At 37.1% G+C, this 18,705-nt stretch overlaps 1 protein-coding gene across 1 annotated transcript; it reads left to right on the top strand.

The window, feature by feature from the left end:
• Positions 1–2,468: 2,468 nt before the first annotated feature.
• LDHAL6A (lactate dehydrogenase A like 6A) lies at positions 2,469–17,689 on the top strand. Its single transcript, XM_054586188.1, is given in 10 exon segments — positions 2,469–2,564; positions 2,986–3,120; positions 7,195–7,312; positions 8,094–8,280; positions 15,172–15,331; positions 16,037–16,164; positions 16,641–16,721; positions 16,723–16,780; positions 17,524–17,553; positions 17,555–17,689. Coding segments are annotated over 10 exon segments (1,128 nt in total).
• The last annotated feature ends 1,016 nt before the right edge of the window (positions 17,690–18,705 follow it).

Below are 18,705 nucleotides of genomic sequence, written 5' to 3'. Positions count from 1 at the left end.
TCTATGCTAATGATGCTAATAATGGCAAAGATACTATGCTAATGATACAATGATAACTTGTACAAATATAAGAGTTGTCTTCAGGTTTAGTAGAATATATGTAACAATCCATTACAATATAGGACTTAAGATTTTTCTCACAAAACAACTACTACTTTTTCTAGTATTGAAATTTCATCTTGTGCTTTCTTCCCTTAGGGAACCAACCTATTCACTTTATACTACTTTGTTAGTTTCATGTGTCTACATACAATCTTTAATAACTACTTATTTTCAAGACCATGTATATCAGAAGAAAAATATAAATATTTTTTCATGTAAAAAATATAAATGAAATATCTTCAACACTGCAAGTATTATACCAATTCATATAAATTTAAATTGTTGATTTGATGTCTCTGTTGAAATACAAGGAGGTTGGACCATCAGATATAAGTGAAAATAATGCATTGTGGAAAATAAATAGAAGGAAATTTGTCTTGGTTTGTGTGATTAACTCAGACTAATGTGAAACCTGGAACCTCTGACTTCCAACTTTCAATTTGGAAATCTGGATTACATTTCTTTCCAATTCATTCAATAAAATACTACTATTCTTGCTGTGTTATGGTTGTAAGGTCTATATGACATGATTTCTGCCCTCAAGTATCTCACAGTGAGTATTTAAGGTATATCACCTTATTGATTATTAATGAATGCTTGATAATAGTCAATTGGTAGCTCCCTTTTTGTGTCCAAGGTAGGAGTGAATGTGCTTCTTTTGATTTATGTATACAAATATATGTACATACATAACACATATATTTCCTTGATTCCCCTAAAAGTTAAGGCAGGTATAGGAAATATCAATGGAACAAAAGCTAAGAAATCAGGACCAAAGTAACTTACAAATTAAACTAGACTAGTGGGAAAAATTAGAAGGCAGATATGCCAGCCCTGAGGACCCGTATGGCTCTAGTGCAGGTGCATCCATTTGATGAGAGTCACAGTTCACACACTCTTATTTTTGCTGTTGTAATAGTCCTCATTCTAGTTACCTACTGAACATGATTAGTTTCCTGTTTTGTTCTTTTTCCCTTTTTTTAAAAAATACTTTCCTTGAATGCACAAAATATGGGAAAGGGGAATCTTCTGTGAATTTTGCCTTCTTTAAAAAGCCGCTCTTGCCCTGATTGGTGTGTCTCAGTGGGTTGGGCATCATCCTGCAAACCAAGGGTTGCCAGTCCCATTCCAAGTCAGGGCAGGCGCCTGGGTTGTAGGCCAGGTGCCCAGTTGGGGGTGTGCAAGAGGCAACTGATTGATGTTTCTCTTACACATCAATGTCTCCCTTTCTCTCCCTCCCTTTTCTTCTCTCTAAATACATAAATTTTTTAAAAAGCCCCTTTTGTACACCAAATTATAATTCATTTTAGGAAATCCTGGCAGAGATTGAAAAGCCTAGTTACAGTTTCTACAGTGATTATTCTAGGAAGTACAACTGCTCTACATCATGTTTTCTCAGTGGTGGCAGAATGACCCCCAAGATGGTGGAAAAAATGTGTGTGTGTGAAAATCTTAGATATCACAAGGGTTTTACTCTGTGAAGTTCACCCTTACCTGAAAAATTTTAATAATTAATTTTATAAAGTGGGGAGGATAGAATGACTTGGGGAAAATGCCTTAAAAAGCTCTTGAGGGAAAGAGAGTTTAAAAAAAGGTTGAGGAACGCGGCCCTACATTTTATAAAATAATTTGTCAGATGTGTATTATGTATTACAATTCACAAATTAGTTAGAAAACAGTTAATTAGGTAGAACAAGGCAGGAGAAGGGATGTGGATATCTTGGTTTATTTTAGACTTAGGGATGGGAGGGGAATTTTGGATTCTATACTTAGATAATGAATTGATTTTCCCTTCCATTTGTAGAAATGGTTATCAACACTGTAATGATCAAATTCTTAGGGTTTCATATCTCATTTAAAAATTCCTGTTGCACAGAGGGTTTTAAATTTTTTATTTTTTCTACTTCAGTTCACATTGTTGGTGGGAAAATGTAGCCCTGAGGCCTCTTCCTCCTACAGCCCCAGTGAAGAATTCCCAATGAGGTGTCAAAAGCCCTTATTAGATACATCCAAACACGGTTCTTGGGCTCCTCTGTAGATGGGTTCTAGGAAAGCAGCCCTCCTTTTGATAGCAGAGGCCCCATAGGTCAATGTGCCTGCTGCACCTCCTGCCACTGGAACCCTAGGAGCCTTTTTGAACACTGCCAGCTGCAAGTAACCTCAACCTGCCAATTGCGTGCAGGCGATAGGCAGCAGGCGCAGTCGCAGTGCTTGAGTCCCGTGTCCAGCCTCGTGCCTGCTCCAGGTGTGCTGGGCCCCACGAGGCCGCACGAGCAGGGCGCGGCCTGTTCAGTCAACGGTTCCTCCTCCTGGGACCTCAACTAGCTTTCCTTCACTCCCGTCCTCTGCTTCTCACGTGAGTGGCCATGAGCTGGGCAGCGGGAGTCCTGCGGACAAGCCGGAGGGTGCACATGGCGGGAGCGAACTTCTTTTGCCCAGGGATGGCTCTGGCTCCCTTCCTGGTGGCACACGCCCCACTCAGGGATGCTGGCCCTTGACCTGTGTAAGCGTGGCCAGAGGTACCTCGCAGCTGGATGTGCTTGGCCCTGGGCCCGTGGACTCTGGGCTCCGCTCTGGCACTGACAGCTGGGGGAGGGGGAGAGCCAGGCTGGGAGGCGAGGAGGGGCTGTCCTGGCTGTAGGCTCATCTTCGGTGGAGCAGCCCCTTTTCCTTCCTTCATGCCCTCCTGACTTTCCACACCTTCCCCCTCCTCCTGGCTTGCCTCCTGGGTGCTGGACTGCTGGCCAGAAACTACCCGGCTTTGACAGTCAACCCTTGTTATTCCAAGTGTGTGTGAAGCATCTCCTTCCCCACAGGCGCCCAGAAGTTCTCTGCAGACCCGTTCCTAACCTGGAAGTGGCTTTGCAGTTTTTTCTCACTTAGGTTTCCAAGATAGCGACTGTCAAGCGTGAACTTATAAATTTCACTTCAGAGGAGGCCATTCATCACAATAAAATCTCCATTATAGGCACTGGATCGGTTTGTATGGCCTGTGCAATCAGCATCTTATTAAAGTAAGTTATGTGATTAACCACGGTTTCCCGGTTGGAGGCACAGCATATGGTTGTGCAGGTTGTGTCCAGTTCAAGGGTTGAGTGGGAGCCCTATCTGGCTTAATCCGGAGGAACAGGTGCCATTTTTAAGCTCTCTGCCCAGAGTGGGCTGCTCTTTCTAATGCTTTTATCTAGTAGTGATGGTATTACATGTGTTAAAAGCATCTGCGTGAAAGCATGTTGACATTTGACTTTCACTCATTTGCTTGACTAAGAAACTCAGCTCACAAATAATTTGAAAAACTGGAGAAATAGGTGGCAGAAAAAAATTTCAGCTGTGCTGGCAGTCCTACTAGTGCCAAACACCATAGTCTTTCCTATAAAAGTCTCTCTCCCATTTCTTGGTCTATATCTTTATTTCCTTTCATTCCTTGTTCATGTTAGGTTGATTTTAGTGTTTAGAAGTTCTTAGTATTGATGTAGTTGATAAAGTTAGCTCCCAATTCAATGGCTAGACACAGAACTAAGAAGATTCTGAACCTTTCTAAGAATATTAACCCTCATCGGAACCCATAATGGTTTAGTAAATCAAAATAAACTACGAGCTATGCTTTGCTTTTTCAGTGGAATATCTAGAAAGTTTCTTCAAGCTGTAGCCTTTAGTCTTGGCATGACTTATTGGACCTAAAGGATTGGCACTGGGTTTCACTCAGAGGTGACAGTATCTTTAGGGCACATCAGCTGTTGTCAAGTGCTGCCCGTGGTAATCATATGAATTCTCCACGACTCATCTTTGTCCTATGAACTAATGCTTTTTATCAATGTGGATGAATACTCATACATGAAAACCAGTACATTTGTTTTCAACGTCAATAATAATGATAACAATATGCTTTTAAATTTTTTTATTGTTCAGTTACAATTGTCCCCGTTTTCCTCCAATATGCTTTATGTACATTAATATAAGCCACAAAAGTAATTATTAGATATGTTTTATAGAGAAAAAAGACTATCTCAAGTTGTATGAACAGATAAGTATACAGATAATATGTACATATAGTATTTATCATCTCTGTTTTGAAGGGCCTTTCTGAGGGGGATAGAGCTCTAACCCTAAAGATAATAGCCACAAGCTCCTAGAGGTTGAATTTTATGATGTTGCAAACTATAGCATTGTATATATCCTAGAAAATGTGGTGCACAGTCTTTCTACAAAGCCCCCCGTTAAGGCTTACCTTAGTCTCTCCCTCTCCTGTGACTGACTTTGTAATTTCTTTTGTTCAAGGAGTTTATGAAATCTTAAAAGCTCCTTGCTGAAGAAGAAGGAATTCTTCATAGGAATTGTTTAGTAATTTAGTGGCAGAAGTTTATGGTGCTAACCTACTAAAGAACAGTAATGTCTTTGAAAGTTACTGAATTACATATCATAATTAATACATAAACTTCTATCACTATAGTATGCTATCCATGAATTGTTATTTCATTCAGTGTTGTATCTAGTGCCTAGAACAGTGCCTACTAGAGTAGACACTTAGCTAAATGAAAGAACTGCTAAAAGCCAAATGCATGTTAAAAGGGAAAAAACACTGGATAGCAAAGAGAATGGGTATTCTACCCATTTTCATTTTTATAAATAAGGAAGGAGGGTCCAGAGAGATTGAATTCAGATACATTTTTAATAGACTTTATTTTTCAGAAAAATTTTATTTAGATTTACCCCAAAATTGAATAGATAATACAGAGAGTTCTGTCTATACGTCATATCCAGTTAACATCATACCTTAGGATGGTATATTGGTCACAATTAATGAGCAATATTAATGCATTATCTTTAACTGAAGCCCATACGTCACTCAGATTTCCTTAGTTTTTATCCAGTGACTTTTTTCTGTGCTAGGTTCCCAGCTAGGACGCCACAGTACCTTTAGTTGTCCTGTCTCCTTTGGCTCCTCTAGATTGTGGCAGGTTGTTAGATGTTCCTTGTTCTTGATGGCTTTGATAGTTGTGAGGAATACTGGTAATTTTGTAGAATGCCCCTCCACTAGAATTTTTTCTTGTGTTTTCTTCATGGTTATACTGGGGTTATGGATTTTTGGAAGGAAGACACAAAGGTAAAGTGCTGTTTTCATCACATCATATCCAGAGTATGTGTATGGTCAACATGCTTGCTCATGGTTGATGTTGACCTCACTCATCTGGCTGAGGTAGTGTTAGGTTTCTCTACTGTAAAGTTAGTCTTTGTTTTTTTCCCCTTCCCGTATTATGTTCTTTGGAAGGAAGTCCAGCCCACACTTAAAGAGTGGGGAGTTATGCTTCCTCTCCTTGAGGCTGGAGTAGCTACATAAATTATTTGGGATTCTTCAGCATGGGAGATTTGTCGGTCCCTCCCTTCCTCCCTCCCTTCATTTCTTCCTTGCTTTCTTTATCTTTCTTTGTATTTATGTGTGCATTTATGTATTTATCCCTCGCCTGAGGACATGCTTGTTGATTTTAGAGAGAGGGGAAGGGAGGGAGAAAAAGAGGGTGAAAAACATTAATGTGAGAGAGTAACATTGATCAGTTGCCTCCTGCATATGCCGTGACTAGGGACTGAACCCGCAACCTAGATATGTGCCCTGATCAGATAGTGAACCTGTGATTTTGTAGTTTACAGGACAGCACTGCAACCAACTGAGCCACACCAGCCAGGACTAATCCAATCATTTATTAATATCAGTATGAACTCATGGATTTTATTTTTATATTTTGGGTTATAATACAATTCATATTTATTTTCCATCTCAAATTGTTCCAGCTTGAACCATTCATAGCTCATTCAGTTGGCTCATGTGTCTCTTTGACATACCCCATTAATGCAGGGTTTTGTTTTGTGCACTTCTTTAGTTTCTGGCACTGTAAGATGTTTTGGCTTCTTCATCTTGTATATTTTCTGCTCCAGTCTTAAATCAGCCTTTTTCCCAAGGAGCTGTAGTTCTTTTTATTGAGGAATTGTGTTATAAACCGAGGTCCGGATGCTAGGTGTGCTCGTTTTTACCAGGGTTAAATTACATCTTTAAAACAATCTTTCAAAGATAATATTATCAATACTGCTTAATTCTGTTCCATATTACTGCAATCTCTGTGAATAATTCAGAGTACCCAGAAAGCATTGCCATCTTGTATGCAACAGCCTTTTCCTTGTGATGCAGCTTAGACTTCTAGGCTAATCAGTTATAATCTAGTTTAAACTTTAAAGTGCTTGGCTTTGGATTTCCATTAATTAGAATAAAGTAAAAAGATCCAATAATATTAAGTTGGACATGCACTTAAATTATAGCTATTTGAATATTTCTAAATACTAACACAAACTCATTTTTAGTAAAAAATTTAATATATAGATTAAAGAATATGTAGTTATTTAAAACATTTGTTTAAAAAATAATACATCCACATGGTTAAAAAATAAAACATAAAAAGCTGTACATGGAGAAGTCACTCTGTTGTCCAGTTTCCATCCACCCTTTCCCTCAGCAGCTGCCTTAGTCCACCATTAAATTAGTTTCTTGTGTGGAATCCTCTAGTGTTTCTTTTGCAAATACAAATATACTATTTTCCCTTCTTTCGTACATATAAAGTAGCTTGCTAGAAAGGTATATTATTGGACTAGTTTTTGCAGGTAACATTGCTTGATTACACAACTATAAAATTTTGGAGTTGGAAGGGACCTTATATTTTAATCCACTTTTTTCAGAAAACCTTTATTGAGCTCCTCTGTGCCAGGTAGATGCCAATCCTTGGATGAGTGGAGATGAATAAAATTGCCCATTTTCAAGGAGCTCATAGTCTGATGAGAGATTTCTCCTACAGAATCCCTGTTTTACGATTGGTCACTATGCAGCCTCAGCTTAAACTGAGGAGATGTCCACTACCTTCAGAGACTGTTCTGGTTTTGTTTTCCTAATTAGGAACTGAAACGTTCCTCTTTCTTACTTGTACTTCTTTTCTGACTTTTATATCATGAAGAAAGGTTGAACAGATTTACTATGTCTTCTAATAAGAATTTTTTTTATTCTCCAATGAATCAAGAGTTGCCTCCCCACCCCTAGCTAATATCTTTTAGGGCTTGAGTGATGAACTTGCCTTTGTGGATGCTGATGAAGGCAAATTGATGGGTGAGACAATGGATCTTCAATATGGCAGCCCTTTCATGCAAATACCAAACATTGTTTCTAGCAAAGGTTAATGTCATAATTAAATACTATAAATACTCTAATACTACATGAATATCTAAGATAGCATGTCTTGATTTCCTTTTATAAAGACTTCCCCAGTTCTTGAAAAGCTAGTTGTTCCCTACTCTGTACTCTCATAGCATGTTCAGATTTCATTAGCTTGTACTGCATTTGTTTACGACATTTCTTACTACACTGATAAGTTCCTAGGAACAGCAGTAATAATTGTTTTCATGACAGTTATGATTAACTGATTATCCACTTTATGCTAGACACTGAGCTAAGCACTTTACATGTTATTCATTTCTCAGCACAACTGTTTGACAGATGATGCATCTGCAAACTGAGATTAAATAAAAGTGATGGAGTAAGGATTTGAACCCAGTTTTATTTGACTCAAAAGCTGAAGCTCTTAACTACTGTACTTTATTTACTAGGCACCCAGGAGATAATTATTTGAACAAATGAATGAACTAAGATCTCCCTGTTTGAGGGTCTTTTCACCGCGTCTGTCTCTAAGTAAACATTCTCGTTCATCAGTCTTAGGTACATTTGACCTATAACTCTATAAAGCACAAAAGGTATATGTTAGGAGACTTAAAAAATGTACAAGGAAAACTTAATACTGATTTCCTGAAATTCAAAGAGTGCTATGAGCATAGTAGAAGATCTAGCATAGCCCACTCCTTAGTAAATATAGTGTGGTGATTGAACTGAACAGGAAATGGGTACTTAAATGTAAGATATTTCCTCCCATAATCTGTTTTCTAATCAAATCTTCCCCCAGATTACCTTTTCACTGCAAACTCCAATGTTGTGATCATCACAACAGATGCATGCCAGATAAAAGGAGAAACACTCCTGGATTTAGTCCATCGCGAGGTGTCCCTATTCAAGTCAGTGATTCCCAGTATTATCCAATACAGTCCTCTCTGCAAACTGATTATTGTTTCCCATCCAAGTGAGCTTTAACTGTTCAGTGAATAGTTTTTGTTTTCTTTTTTTTTTGGCGGGGGGGGTTGGTCGTGGTTTTAGTAACTTGGTAGGAAAAAAGTGAATATTAAATTTTAAACTACCAATGTAACCAGGATCTTTTCCTGTGTTTTTAATGTAGATGTATTTTGCACAGTTGTAATCAATGTGTATGTACCATAAAGAAGATTTTTTTGTGTGTGGGGAAATTCCTTAGGTTTTTTCCCCTACATTCAGTATTATTCTGTATTAGTTTCAAATGTATAGCATAGTAGATAATCATGTACTTTACAGAGCGGTCCTCCCAATATTTCAAGTACCCACCTGGCCCCATACGCAGTTATTACTGTACTGTTGACTCTATTCCCTATGCTGTAGTTTCCGTCTCTGTGACTGTCCGGCAACTGACGATTTCTGTTTCCTAAGCCCTTCACCTTTTTGACCCAGCCCCGCAAACCTCCTCCCTTCTGTTGACTGTCAGTCTGTTTTCTGTATCTATGAGTCTATTTCTATTTTGCTTGTTTATTTTGTTCTTTAGATTCCACATATAAGTGAAACCATATGGTATTTGTCTTTTTTGCCTGACTTATTTCACTTAGTATAATACCCTCTAGGTCTGTCCATGCTTTTGCAAAAAATTAAGATTTCATTCTTTATTGTAGCTGAGTAATATACCATTGTATACTATAGCTCTTTTATCCACTTGCCTATTGATGGGCACTTGGGTTGCTTATAATGAAGATTTTTTTTTAACACTGGTGTGTATGAAAAGATAATTTGTTTAATCATGTGACTTTCAAGGTTTACATTCTAAAATCCTAACTGAGCCATTTTTCAGATTTCTATGGGTACAGAAGTGAAAGTAACACTATAGTTTATTGCCTGACCCTCCAAAATTGTACCAGACTTTTCATTGCTGAAACGCAAAGTAGACAAATTCAAGATACACTTTGGCGATAAAATATTCAGGACTACTGATAGATTGTGTGAGTGAGGGGCAGGGAGGAATAAAAATGACTTTTAGATTTTCTCACCTTGAACAACTGATTGGATGGTGGTTCCATTTCCCTGGGTTAGGACGCTTTCAAGGGGGTGGGAGTCTGTGAGGGAAGTAGGAGGGGGTGTTGTGTTTAGGGGAGAAAAACCAAGGTTTCCACTTGGGACATGTTAAATTTGAGACAATTTGAAAAGATATTCAAGAGGCAATGTCAGACAGGTAGCTGACCGAATTTGGAACTTGGAAATCTAGGCGGGGATATTCAGTCCAATCACCGTATTTTAAGATCATTTGGGATAGTTTTTCTCCATGGGTAGGCCAAGACTACATGATTATGTTTATTCATTTTAATTTTGATATTAAAATTATTTAAATTTTGTTTCATAATTTTATAAAATATTTATGGATTGAAGGCAGTCTTCGGCACCTTTTGTAAAGCAGTATAATGTCCATTGCACCTCCAGCCAGCAGGGCGGGTTAAGGTAGAGCCAGGCCTTGATTGTGCCCGAGCCTCTGCCTCTGCCTCTGTGTGACCCCCTTGGTTACTTAAGGCAGCAATTTTCAATCTTTTGATCTCATGACACTCATAAAATAATTACTAAAATTCTGCAGCACACCAAAAAATGTATTATTTGCTGATCTGACAAAAAATAAGTGTAATTTTGATTTCATTCACACAGACGGCTATTGTTTTGTTGGTGTCTTTTTTTGACAGTCTAAGGAAAAAGAGATCAGTGCCCCTGACTAAAAGTCAGATATGCATGTTTTAAAATTTTTTGCGGCTTACCAGTCTGGCTATTTGCAGCATGCCAGTGGAAAATCGCTGGCTTAGGGGAATGCTCTAATTTTCAAGTATTTGTGAATATCTCAGATTTCCTTATGTTGTTATTTCTCATTTCGTTCTGTTGTGGTTGTGAGACTATGCTTTGTTATGATTTACATTAGATATATTTTGTTGTTTCACAGATGGTCTATCATGGAAAACATTCCGTCTCTGGCTCAGCTGGAGCGTTGTCCCGTGCACCAAAAACAGTTGCAGTTTCAGCCCCTGGTTGGGGCACATACGGGAGGCAGCCAATCAATATTTCTCTCTCACATTGATGTTTCTCTCTCTCCCTTTTTCTCTCTCTAGAGTCAATAAAAACATATCCTCTGGTAAGGATTAAAAAAAAAATTAAGGAAAACATTCCACGCACACCTGATAATGTATTTTCTGTCGTTGGATGTTCTGTAAGATTCCACCTAACTCTAATTGGTTGATAATATTGTTCAAATCTTCTGTATGCTTGCTGATTATCTAAGTAGTAGTTCTATCCATAATCAAAGAGTGTGGTGGTTTCTTTTTTTTTTAATTTATATTTATTGGTTTTAGAGGAGAAGGGAGGGAGAGAGGGAGAGAAACATCAGTGTGAGAGAAACATTGATCAGTTGCCTCTGGTGTACACCCCACCTGGGACCAAACCTGCAAACCAGGCACGTGCCCTGACTAGGAAGGAATCAAACCTGCGAACTGTTGGTTTACAGGCCGATGCTGAACCAACTGAGCCACACCAGCCATGGCATGGTGTTGGTTTTCAGTTATTATTATTAAATTTTCTACTTCTACCTTTAGTTTTTGCTTCATGTATTTTAGGGCCGAGGTATATAATTGTTATGTCTTCCTGATGAATTAACTCTTTATTACAAAATATCCCTGTTTGTTTCTAATAACTTTGTGTTAAATTTTGCCTGATAATTAGAGCTACTCAGGTTCCCTTGTGGTTGTTGTTTTTATGATGTATCATTTTCCACCCTTTTACTTTCAACCTATTTATAACTTTTTAAATCTAGAACGTGTCCTTTCTACAGAGCAATAGAGTTAGATTTTGTTTTGTCCAGTTTGAAAATCTGTCTTTTGCATAGTTTATTCTGTTCTTATTGATACGTTTGGATCTGTGCATGCCATCTGCTGTTTCTATATGTCTTACGGTGTTTTTGTTCCTTTTTTCCTCTTTTACTTTTTTTTGGCATTAAAGGGATATTTTCTAAAGTATTGAATACCATTTTAATTCCTTAAGTAATTTAAGTATATTTTTTGAGTGTTTAAATGGTTGTTCTTGGGGTTACATTATCAGGTTGTCATTTGTAGAAGCTAAGAGAATAAAGGAGGAAAAAAATATGTTTATAAAGTTTTTGGGTTTTTTTTGTTAACCTTGTTTTTAAATTCTGGTATTCTGTCTTTGTCTAGATTTGAGTTAGTCTGGTGTCACTTCTTTGCTGTACTCTAGCTTCTTGCCTTTCTTTCTCCTCAGGGTTGTTATTAAATACCTTATATCTCTATGCAGCTGTGTTTAAATAAAGGAGGTGTGCATGTGTGTGTGTATATATACATTTATATATATAAATTACATTTATAGTACTTACAATTTATATATAAAGTACATATTATAAAATTATATGTACATATAAATCATACTTTTTTATAGTTGTTACTTAATCACTATTACCAGAGATTTTTCATATCTTTATGTCAATTTGAATTGCAGCATCATGTCACTTCCTTAAATGCAGAACTTTTTTCAAAGACCTTTTTGTAAGGCAGGTCTGAATGTAGCAGTAAAGTTCTGTATTTGTTTACTTGGGAATGTCTTACTTTGCCTTCATTCTGCAATAAGATTGGCTGTGTATATGATTGTTGAGTTTCTCTCCCCTTTCTTTGAATGTCATTCCACTGTCCTCTAACCTCCATCGCTTCAGATTAGAAGTCAGCTCTAAATTTACTTGGGTTCCCTTGAATGCGGTGTCTGTTTTCTCTTGCTGTTTCCACTATTTTCTCTTTGGCTTTTGATGTATCTAAGTGAGAATCTCTTTGATCTTATCTCCTTTGGAGCTCCTTACATTTCTTGACTCTGTAGGTTAATATTTTTCACATTTGGGAAGTTTTAGCCATTATTTCTTCAAATAATTTTTCTGCTCCTTTCTCTCTTTTAGTTACTTTTTTTCCTTTTAGTTACTACAATGAATATGTTGGTGTATTTACTGGTGTCCTACAAGTCTCTGTTCTTTTTTTTTTTCCATTCTTTAAAGTTTGTAGGTTGTAAAGCATTTTATTGGACAATCCTATCATCCCCAATAAGAAATTTTGTCTACTCTTAAGACCTTTATCTTTCAGCTGTTCTGCTGTATTAACTAGGATCTCTCCAGCACGATTATTAAGTGGAGACAGTGGGCATCTTTGTCTCCTGACTGTAATGAAAATCCTAATTTTTCTTCATTATGTATATTTGTTTTGAATTTTGATACTATTTTGAGGTTATGGAAGTGTCCTTCTTTTCCTAGATTGTTGAGTTTATTTCTTAAAACCTTAAATGGGTTTGAAATTTTATTAGATTTTTCTAAAATTCAAACAATCATCTTTTTCTTTAAATCTCACGTGACATTGAACCGTCTTTGCATTTCTATATCATGAAGTTATTTTTCAAAAACCCCACTTAATTATATTTGCTAATATAATACAAGATGTACAAGTATGTAGTACTTGTAGTATGTAGTACTTGTACATCTATGTAAATAAGTGACATGGGTTTATTATTTTTCATGCTATTTTTGCTCAGTTTTGGTATCAGAGTTTTACTATCCCCACCAAAATCTTTTTCCTATAATAATATAGGTTGTATAAGAATGAACTGTTCTTTAAGTTTTGATAAAACTCATCTGTAAACGTTTGAAATGCCATACTGTGGAAAACAGTATGGAATTTCCTCAGAAAACTAAAAATAGAACTGCCTTTTGACCTAGCAATTCCACTGCTGAGATTATACCCTAAGAATCCTGAAACACCAATGCAAAAGAACCTGTGCACCACAATGTTCATAGAAGCACAGTTTATAATAGCCAAGTGCTGGAAGCAACCTAAGTGCCCATCAGTAAATGAGTGGATCAAAAAACTGTGGTACATTTACACAATGGAATACTATGTGGCACAAAGAAAGAATGAACTCCTACCCTTCACAACAGCATGGATGGAACTGGAGAGCGTTATGCTAAGCAAAATAAGCCAGGAGTTAAAAGAAAAATACCATATGATCTCACCTATAAGTGGAACCTAATCAACAAAACAAACAAGCAAGAAAAATATAACCAGATACATTGAAATAAAGAACAAACTGAAGGTGACCAGAGGGAACGGGGGAGGAGAATAACATGGGAAAGAAGGGGAGGGGCTGTCACGGAGCACGTATGAAGGACACGGGAACAAAACCGAAGGGGGGTAGGGTCGGGGCATGGGCGGGGAGGGGCGTAGTCGGGGGAAAACGGAGACAACTGTACTTGAACAATAAAAATAATCATTTACAAACTTAATAAAAAGTTTGAAATGGTGAAGGGATTTTTGATAGCTTATGTATGTATACATTTATTCAAATTTTCCATTCATAAGTCATTTTAGGAAGTTTTCTGAAGTCCATTTCATCCAAGTTTTTAAATGTACTGGCATGTTTCATATTTTATGACTTTTTAAACTTTTACTGTATCTATGGTTTCCTCTCCTATTTTCTAATATTATTTGTTTGGGATGCAGCCTTTTAACCCCCCAGTTTTGCTAGTTTTCTAATCTATCAGTTTCCTTTTCCCTACAAATTAGCTTTCTATTTTACTGATACTATTTTTTTTTATCTTACTACCTTCTACTCTTACCTTTACTCTCTTTTACTTTATGATCAATAAGTCTTTGTTATTTTTAAACTTTGTTTTTAAAAATGCATTTAAGAATATACATTTACCAGTGAGTACCACTTTTTTTGGGTTTTGTGGTACCTTGTCATTCTGTTCTAAATATTTTTAATTCCTAGTTTTATTTTCTCTTTAATTCAGTGAGTGATTTAACAGTATTTTTTTTTTTGCTTTGGAAAATTTAAAAATTTGTGGTTGATTCTAACTTAGCTCAGTTGAATCAGAGAAATGTGGCTTGATAAACTTTAGCTCTTTGAAGTCCACTGAGTAATGCTTACTTTCTGACCTAGTCAATACAAAGTGTAAATGTTCCTTATGTTTGTGGGGAAAAATGGTTTATACTGGGTATGATGATCTTTGTATATTTATTCACTGACATTTTGTTGTTTAGTTTTACTAAATTACTAATTTTTAATTTTTTCTGATCTATATAAATTCTGATAAAGCTATGTTGTAATTGTCCACTATGATTATGAATCAAATATACCTTGCAATTTCCAATTTTTCTTCATATATTTTGAGGCTATCTTAGCTGCACCTAAGTTTATAATTATTATATATTATAGGATTGTTTCATATCACATGGTATTTTGGTTTATCCCTATTTATGCTTTTTTGTTGTTGGAAATTGTTTTGTTTGCTATTACTACAGCTACACTGCCCTTCTTTAGGCTAACAGTTACTACTTTTTAAATTCAGTAAGAACAAAATCCTAATAAAGCTAATGCTGTTTAAATAGTTCACATACCTAAAACAGCAGACTATGCTGAAATTTTTTCCCTTGCCTGATTGTGTTTTGTGTGACAGTTACATTCTATCTTTACTTGTTTCTGTTCCCACTTAAGCTTCAGTGCTCTAAATAGGTACTCTCTGAGAAAAATTATTTCAAAGACTTGATAAGGGGTTATCCATTTATTCATGTTTCTCAAATTTTTGATGGAGTTAAAACCTGTGTTTCTGCAAAATAGACTATGCAGAGTAGCAACAAAGAAGTTTTACATTATTTCTATGGGCAGATACTGTTGGAATTGTGGTACGGCTGGAGTTAGGTAGGGAACCATGTCTCTCACCGCCAGAAAATAAAAAGCCCATCAGATTGACCAGTTTTAATTTAGATCTTTTAAAAGGCATTTTGGATGAGAAGTTTCTGATACGAATTTTCTTCTTCTTAGTGGGATATCTTAAGTTACACAGGCTGGAAGTTGAGTGCATTTCCCAAGAGCCGTGTGGTGGGGAGTGGCCGTAGCCTGGACACAGCCCGCTTTCGTTTCCTGCTTGGGCAGAGGCTTGGAATCCACTCTGACGGCTGTGATGGGCCGACCCCTGGAGGGAGGGGAGAATCAGCAGTAAGCCTTAAAGCGCCTTTGAGCCGTTCATACTCTGGAACATGTCTGGACTGTATTGATCATATGACTATTTAATCATGAAGTAGGATATCTTCTGGGTGGAGAGAAAGGACTTTTATTGCCCTTTAGGTCCTATTATTAGTGTTTTAATTTTTGGGACGGTTATTACTTTTACAATAATCTAACACAAATGTGAAAAAACAGAATGTTACTATAATTCTATATGTGTGGTTAAAATAATTACAGCACTAAGTAACATGATGTAGTTTATATTTAATTTGGGCCAGTCTAGTTCAGAAGAGTAGCATGAATTCCTCATATTAATTGAAAAAATATTAAAGAGAAGAAGAGGGGTAATGTGGTCATAGCAGTCCTTTTTTTCTCAGTTTCTTCTAAGAACCTTTGACATCCACCTAATATAAACCCTGGCTATGGAAAAGGATTTGAAGTGATAAAAGTTAAAACATCAACAGCTCAAAGTTCAAAACTGTCACTCTCTTGTTTGAAGAAATCTCTGTCAAGATACTAGAATTGTGGGCCCCATCCCTAGAAACTTTGATTCAGCAGATATGAGGTGGCACTTGGTCATCTGAATTTTTTCATAGTTCTGTTCAGCAATCCAAGTTGAAAACCACTCAGGGCAACTGTAACAGTTTTCCTAAGGTTTAAAAAAAAAAAATCCTGTTATATAATACCAATAAACAGGTTTTTTGTTACCTTCTTCTTTGTTCCTGTGTGAACATTGCTGGGGTCCCTCTGAAGGATCTGAACTCAGTCATAGGAACAGACAAAGATCCCGAGCAGTGGAAGCGTGTTTAGAGAGTAGTGGCCAGGTGAGATGTCAGTTTTTTGCATTTGCAGTATCTTGGAAGTGAGTCCTGAATTCTACCAGAGGGCTGAGATTAGGTCCCTCAAATATGTTAACATTTCTTGTATTTCTCTTTCAGTAGCCCTTCTTTTATTGTGTGATCATATTCATCAGATTATACATTCTCAAACAGTGAAGTATGAGTGTGTCTCTCTCATTGCTGAGCACGTAAGTGGCACTTACTGGTGACTGACGGTATCTCTTAAACTGTTGCTGTATAGACTTTACTCGTAGTAGTAAAACTGATTTCATATTAATTTCCAGATCTCTGTACTTACCCTCATAATTTTAAGTAACCAACCAAACCCTGTAAGAAACTTCTAGGAGAAATTATTGATGGAAACATTTCAGTTTTGTGATACTGTCAAATAGGTTCCCACACAATGGATGTTCAGTGACAAGTTTCTTCTAAATTTATGTTTGTGATTTCTTCTAACTCCACAATGGCTATGAGATGCTTAAAATGAAAGGATATAATTTCCGTCATCAGCTACTGACAGGTGTTGCCCTGTCAGTAGCTGATGATGGAAATTAGTTTGAAGAATTTCAGGAGAGTACATCCAGTTTCTACTTTAAGTAAGGTTAGCATGTTTGTTTGAAAAATTTAACATTAACTTCACATAGAGGTAAAAGGACATTTATGAGGCGCAATTTTTGAGGTTGCTCTTGTCAAAGTACCTCTTCCTAAAAAGCCTGCTCTTCGTTGCTGCTAAAGGGAGAGAGACAGGGATGGAGGTGGGGGTGAGGCAGATGGAGGGGCCTGTCTTTGTGGACCTTTGCCCTGGTTTGGTGTGGTATTTATCACAATCAATTAGATAGAAGCCAGCCTTCTTGCATCTTTAACTCTACAAACATCTATTAACATTAGGAATCACTGTGGGTAGGTCTTGCTACATTCTGAGTTCTCCAACAGTCCCAATTATGTTTGACAGAGACCTAAGATAGAAGCACCTAGTCACAGAAGTATCAGCAGTTAGTCTTCTGGGAGGGGAAAGTGGAGACTGAATAAGGTCCTTAGTCTGAATGGGAGAGATGAAAGCACAATGGACTTGTCATTGGGAATAACTAGAAATTCCAAAGTGGTTTGGGGGTAAGGAGGGAAGAGTCCCAGCACACATGGCAAGAGGCTGGGGCCCATGTGGAAAGACAGCTGATGAATTATTGTCTGTCAATTTTATATTGTCTTGGTGGTCTATTTTTCTGCCACAGTTCATAGTACAGATCTATTAAATACTCATTCATCCAGCAAGTGCTCTTTCTTGTAATGTAGACCTTTGTATAAATGAGAAATAAAAAGGAATCATTTTTAAGTTTTTACTTTCAGGACCTTTATGGAATAAATGAGGAAGTATTCCCTTAGTGTCCCTTGTACCTGGGCAGAGAATGGTATCACACACCTCATTAAGGTGAAGCTGATCCCTGCAGAGGCGGCCCTTTTGAAAAAGAGTGCAGAAACTCTTTGGGAAATTTTGAAGGAGCTGAAACTTTAAAGTTGCTTAAAGCTACCAATCTGAAGTTAAGCTACCAATCTGATAGTTAAAGGTGTTTTGGTACCACTGATGTACCAGTACTTGACTTGTGTATGTATGTGTGTCCACATGTAGTTGCCATTTGGTCCAAAAGGATATATGAGATTCTGATTTTTTTCAAGTATATGCTACTTTTTTTGTTCTGCCAGGCTGATACCTATGTACATTTATGTGCTATTAAAAGTTGTAACTTCCTCTACGATGTAAGAATAGAAGTATGTGCCAAAAATAACTCTAAATGACACTAAATTAAACCTTGATTTGAACTTGCTAGTTTTTATTTTGGTATTTACAAGTAGATTTTAACTTTTTTTTATTTCTATTTTTTTAAAAAAGATTTTTATTTATTTTTTGACAGAGAGGAAGGGAGGGACAAAGGGAGGGAAACACCAATGTGTGGCTGCCTCTCGTGTACCCCGCAATGGGGACCTGGTCGGCAACCCAGGCATGTGCCCTGAATGGGAATCAAACCAGTGACCCTTTGGTTCACAGGCCAGTGCTCAATCCACTAAGCCACGCCAGCCAGGGCGTATTCTAATTTTTAAAAGATCTAAAATGTATAAACCCCTCAGTGATGACTAAGTTGGTCATTCTTTTCTTGAGAGAACTATAGAGTAGACTGTCTGGCTCCCGAAATACCTTAAAAAGATCTCAAATTAGAATGTGTGCTGCTTTTATTATGTCATAAACTTTTTAGCGCTCTCATTTTGATAGAGAAAATTGTACTAGATGAGTTCTTCAGGACAATACAGCTCATTTGGTGGTCACAAACTGAACCGCTTGCCAGGAAGACTGACTGCAAATGACAATGAAATAGTACATTGTATCTTCCTCCTTAATTGGCCAGACCATCTTGCCTCGTTGAAAAAAGTTCTTAGGTATATAGCTTGGCCACTTGCCACTGTCTTCTTGATAAAAACAGTCATGGCTCAGTCAGGCCTAGAAAGGAAACAAATTTAGGTAGAGACTGCAGGAGG

The sequence above is a fragment of the Pteronotus mesoamericanus genome, unplaced genomic scaffold (assembly GCF_021234165.1).
Source record: "Pteronotus mesoamericanus isolate MK-2021 breed Mesoamerican mustached bat unplaced genomic scaffold, CSHL_Meso_final contig_90, whole genome shotgun sequence".
NCBI classification, from domain to species: domain Eukaryota; kingdom Metazoa; phylum Chordata; class Mammalia; order Chiroptera; family Mormoopidae; genus Pteronotus; species Pteronotus mesoamericanus.
This window is presented reverse-complemented; position numbering and strand designations above follow the sequence as displayed.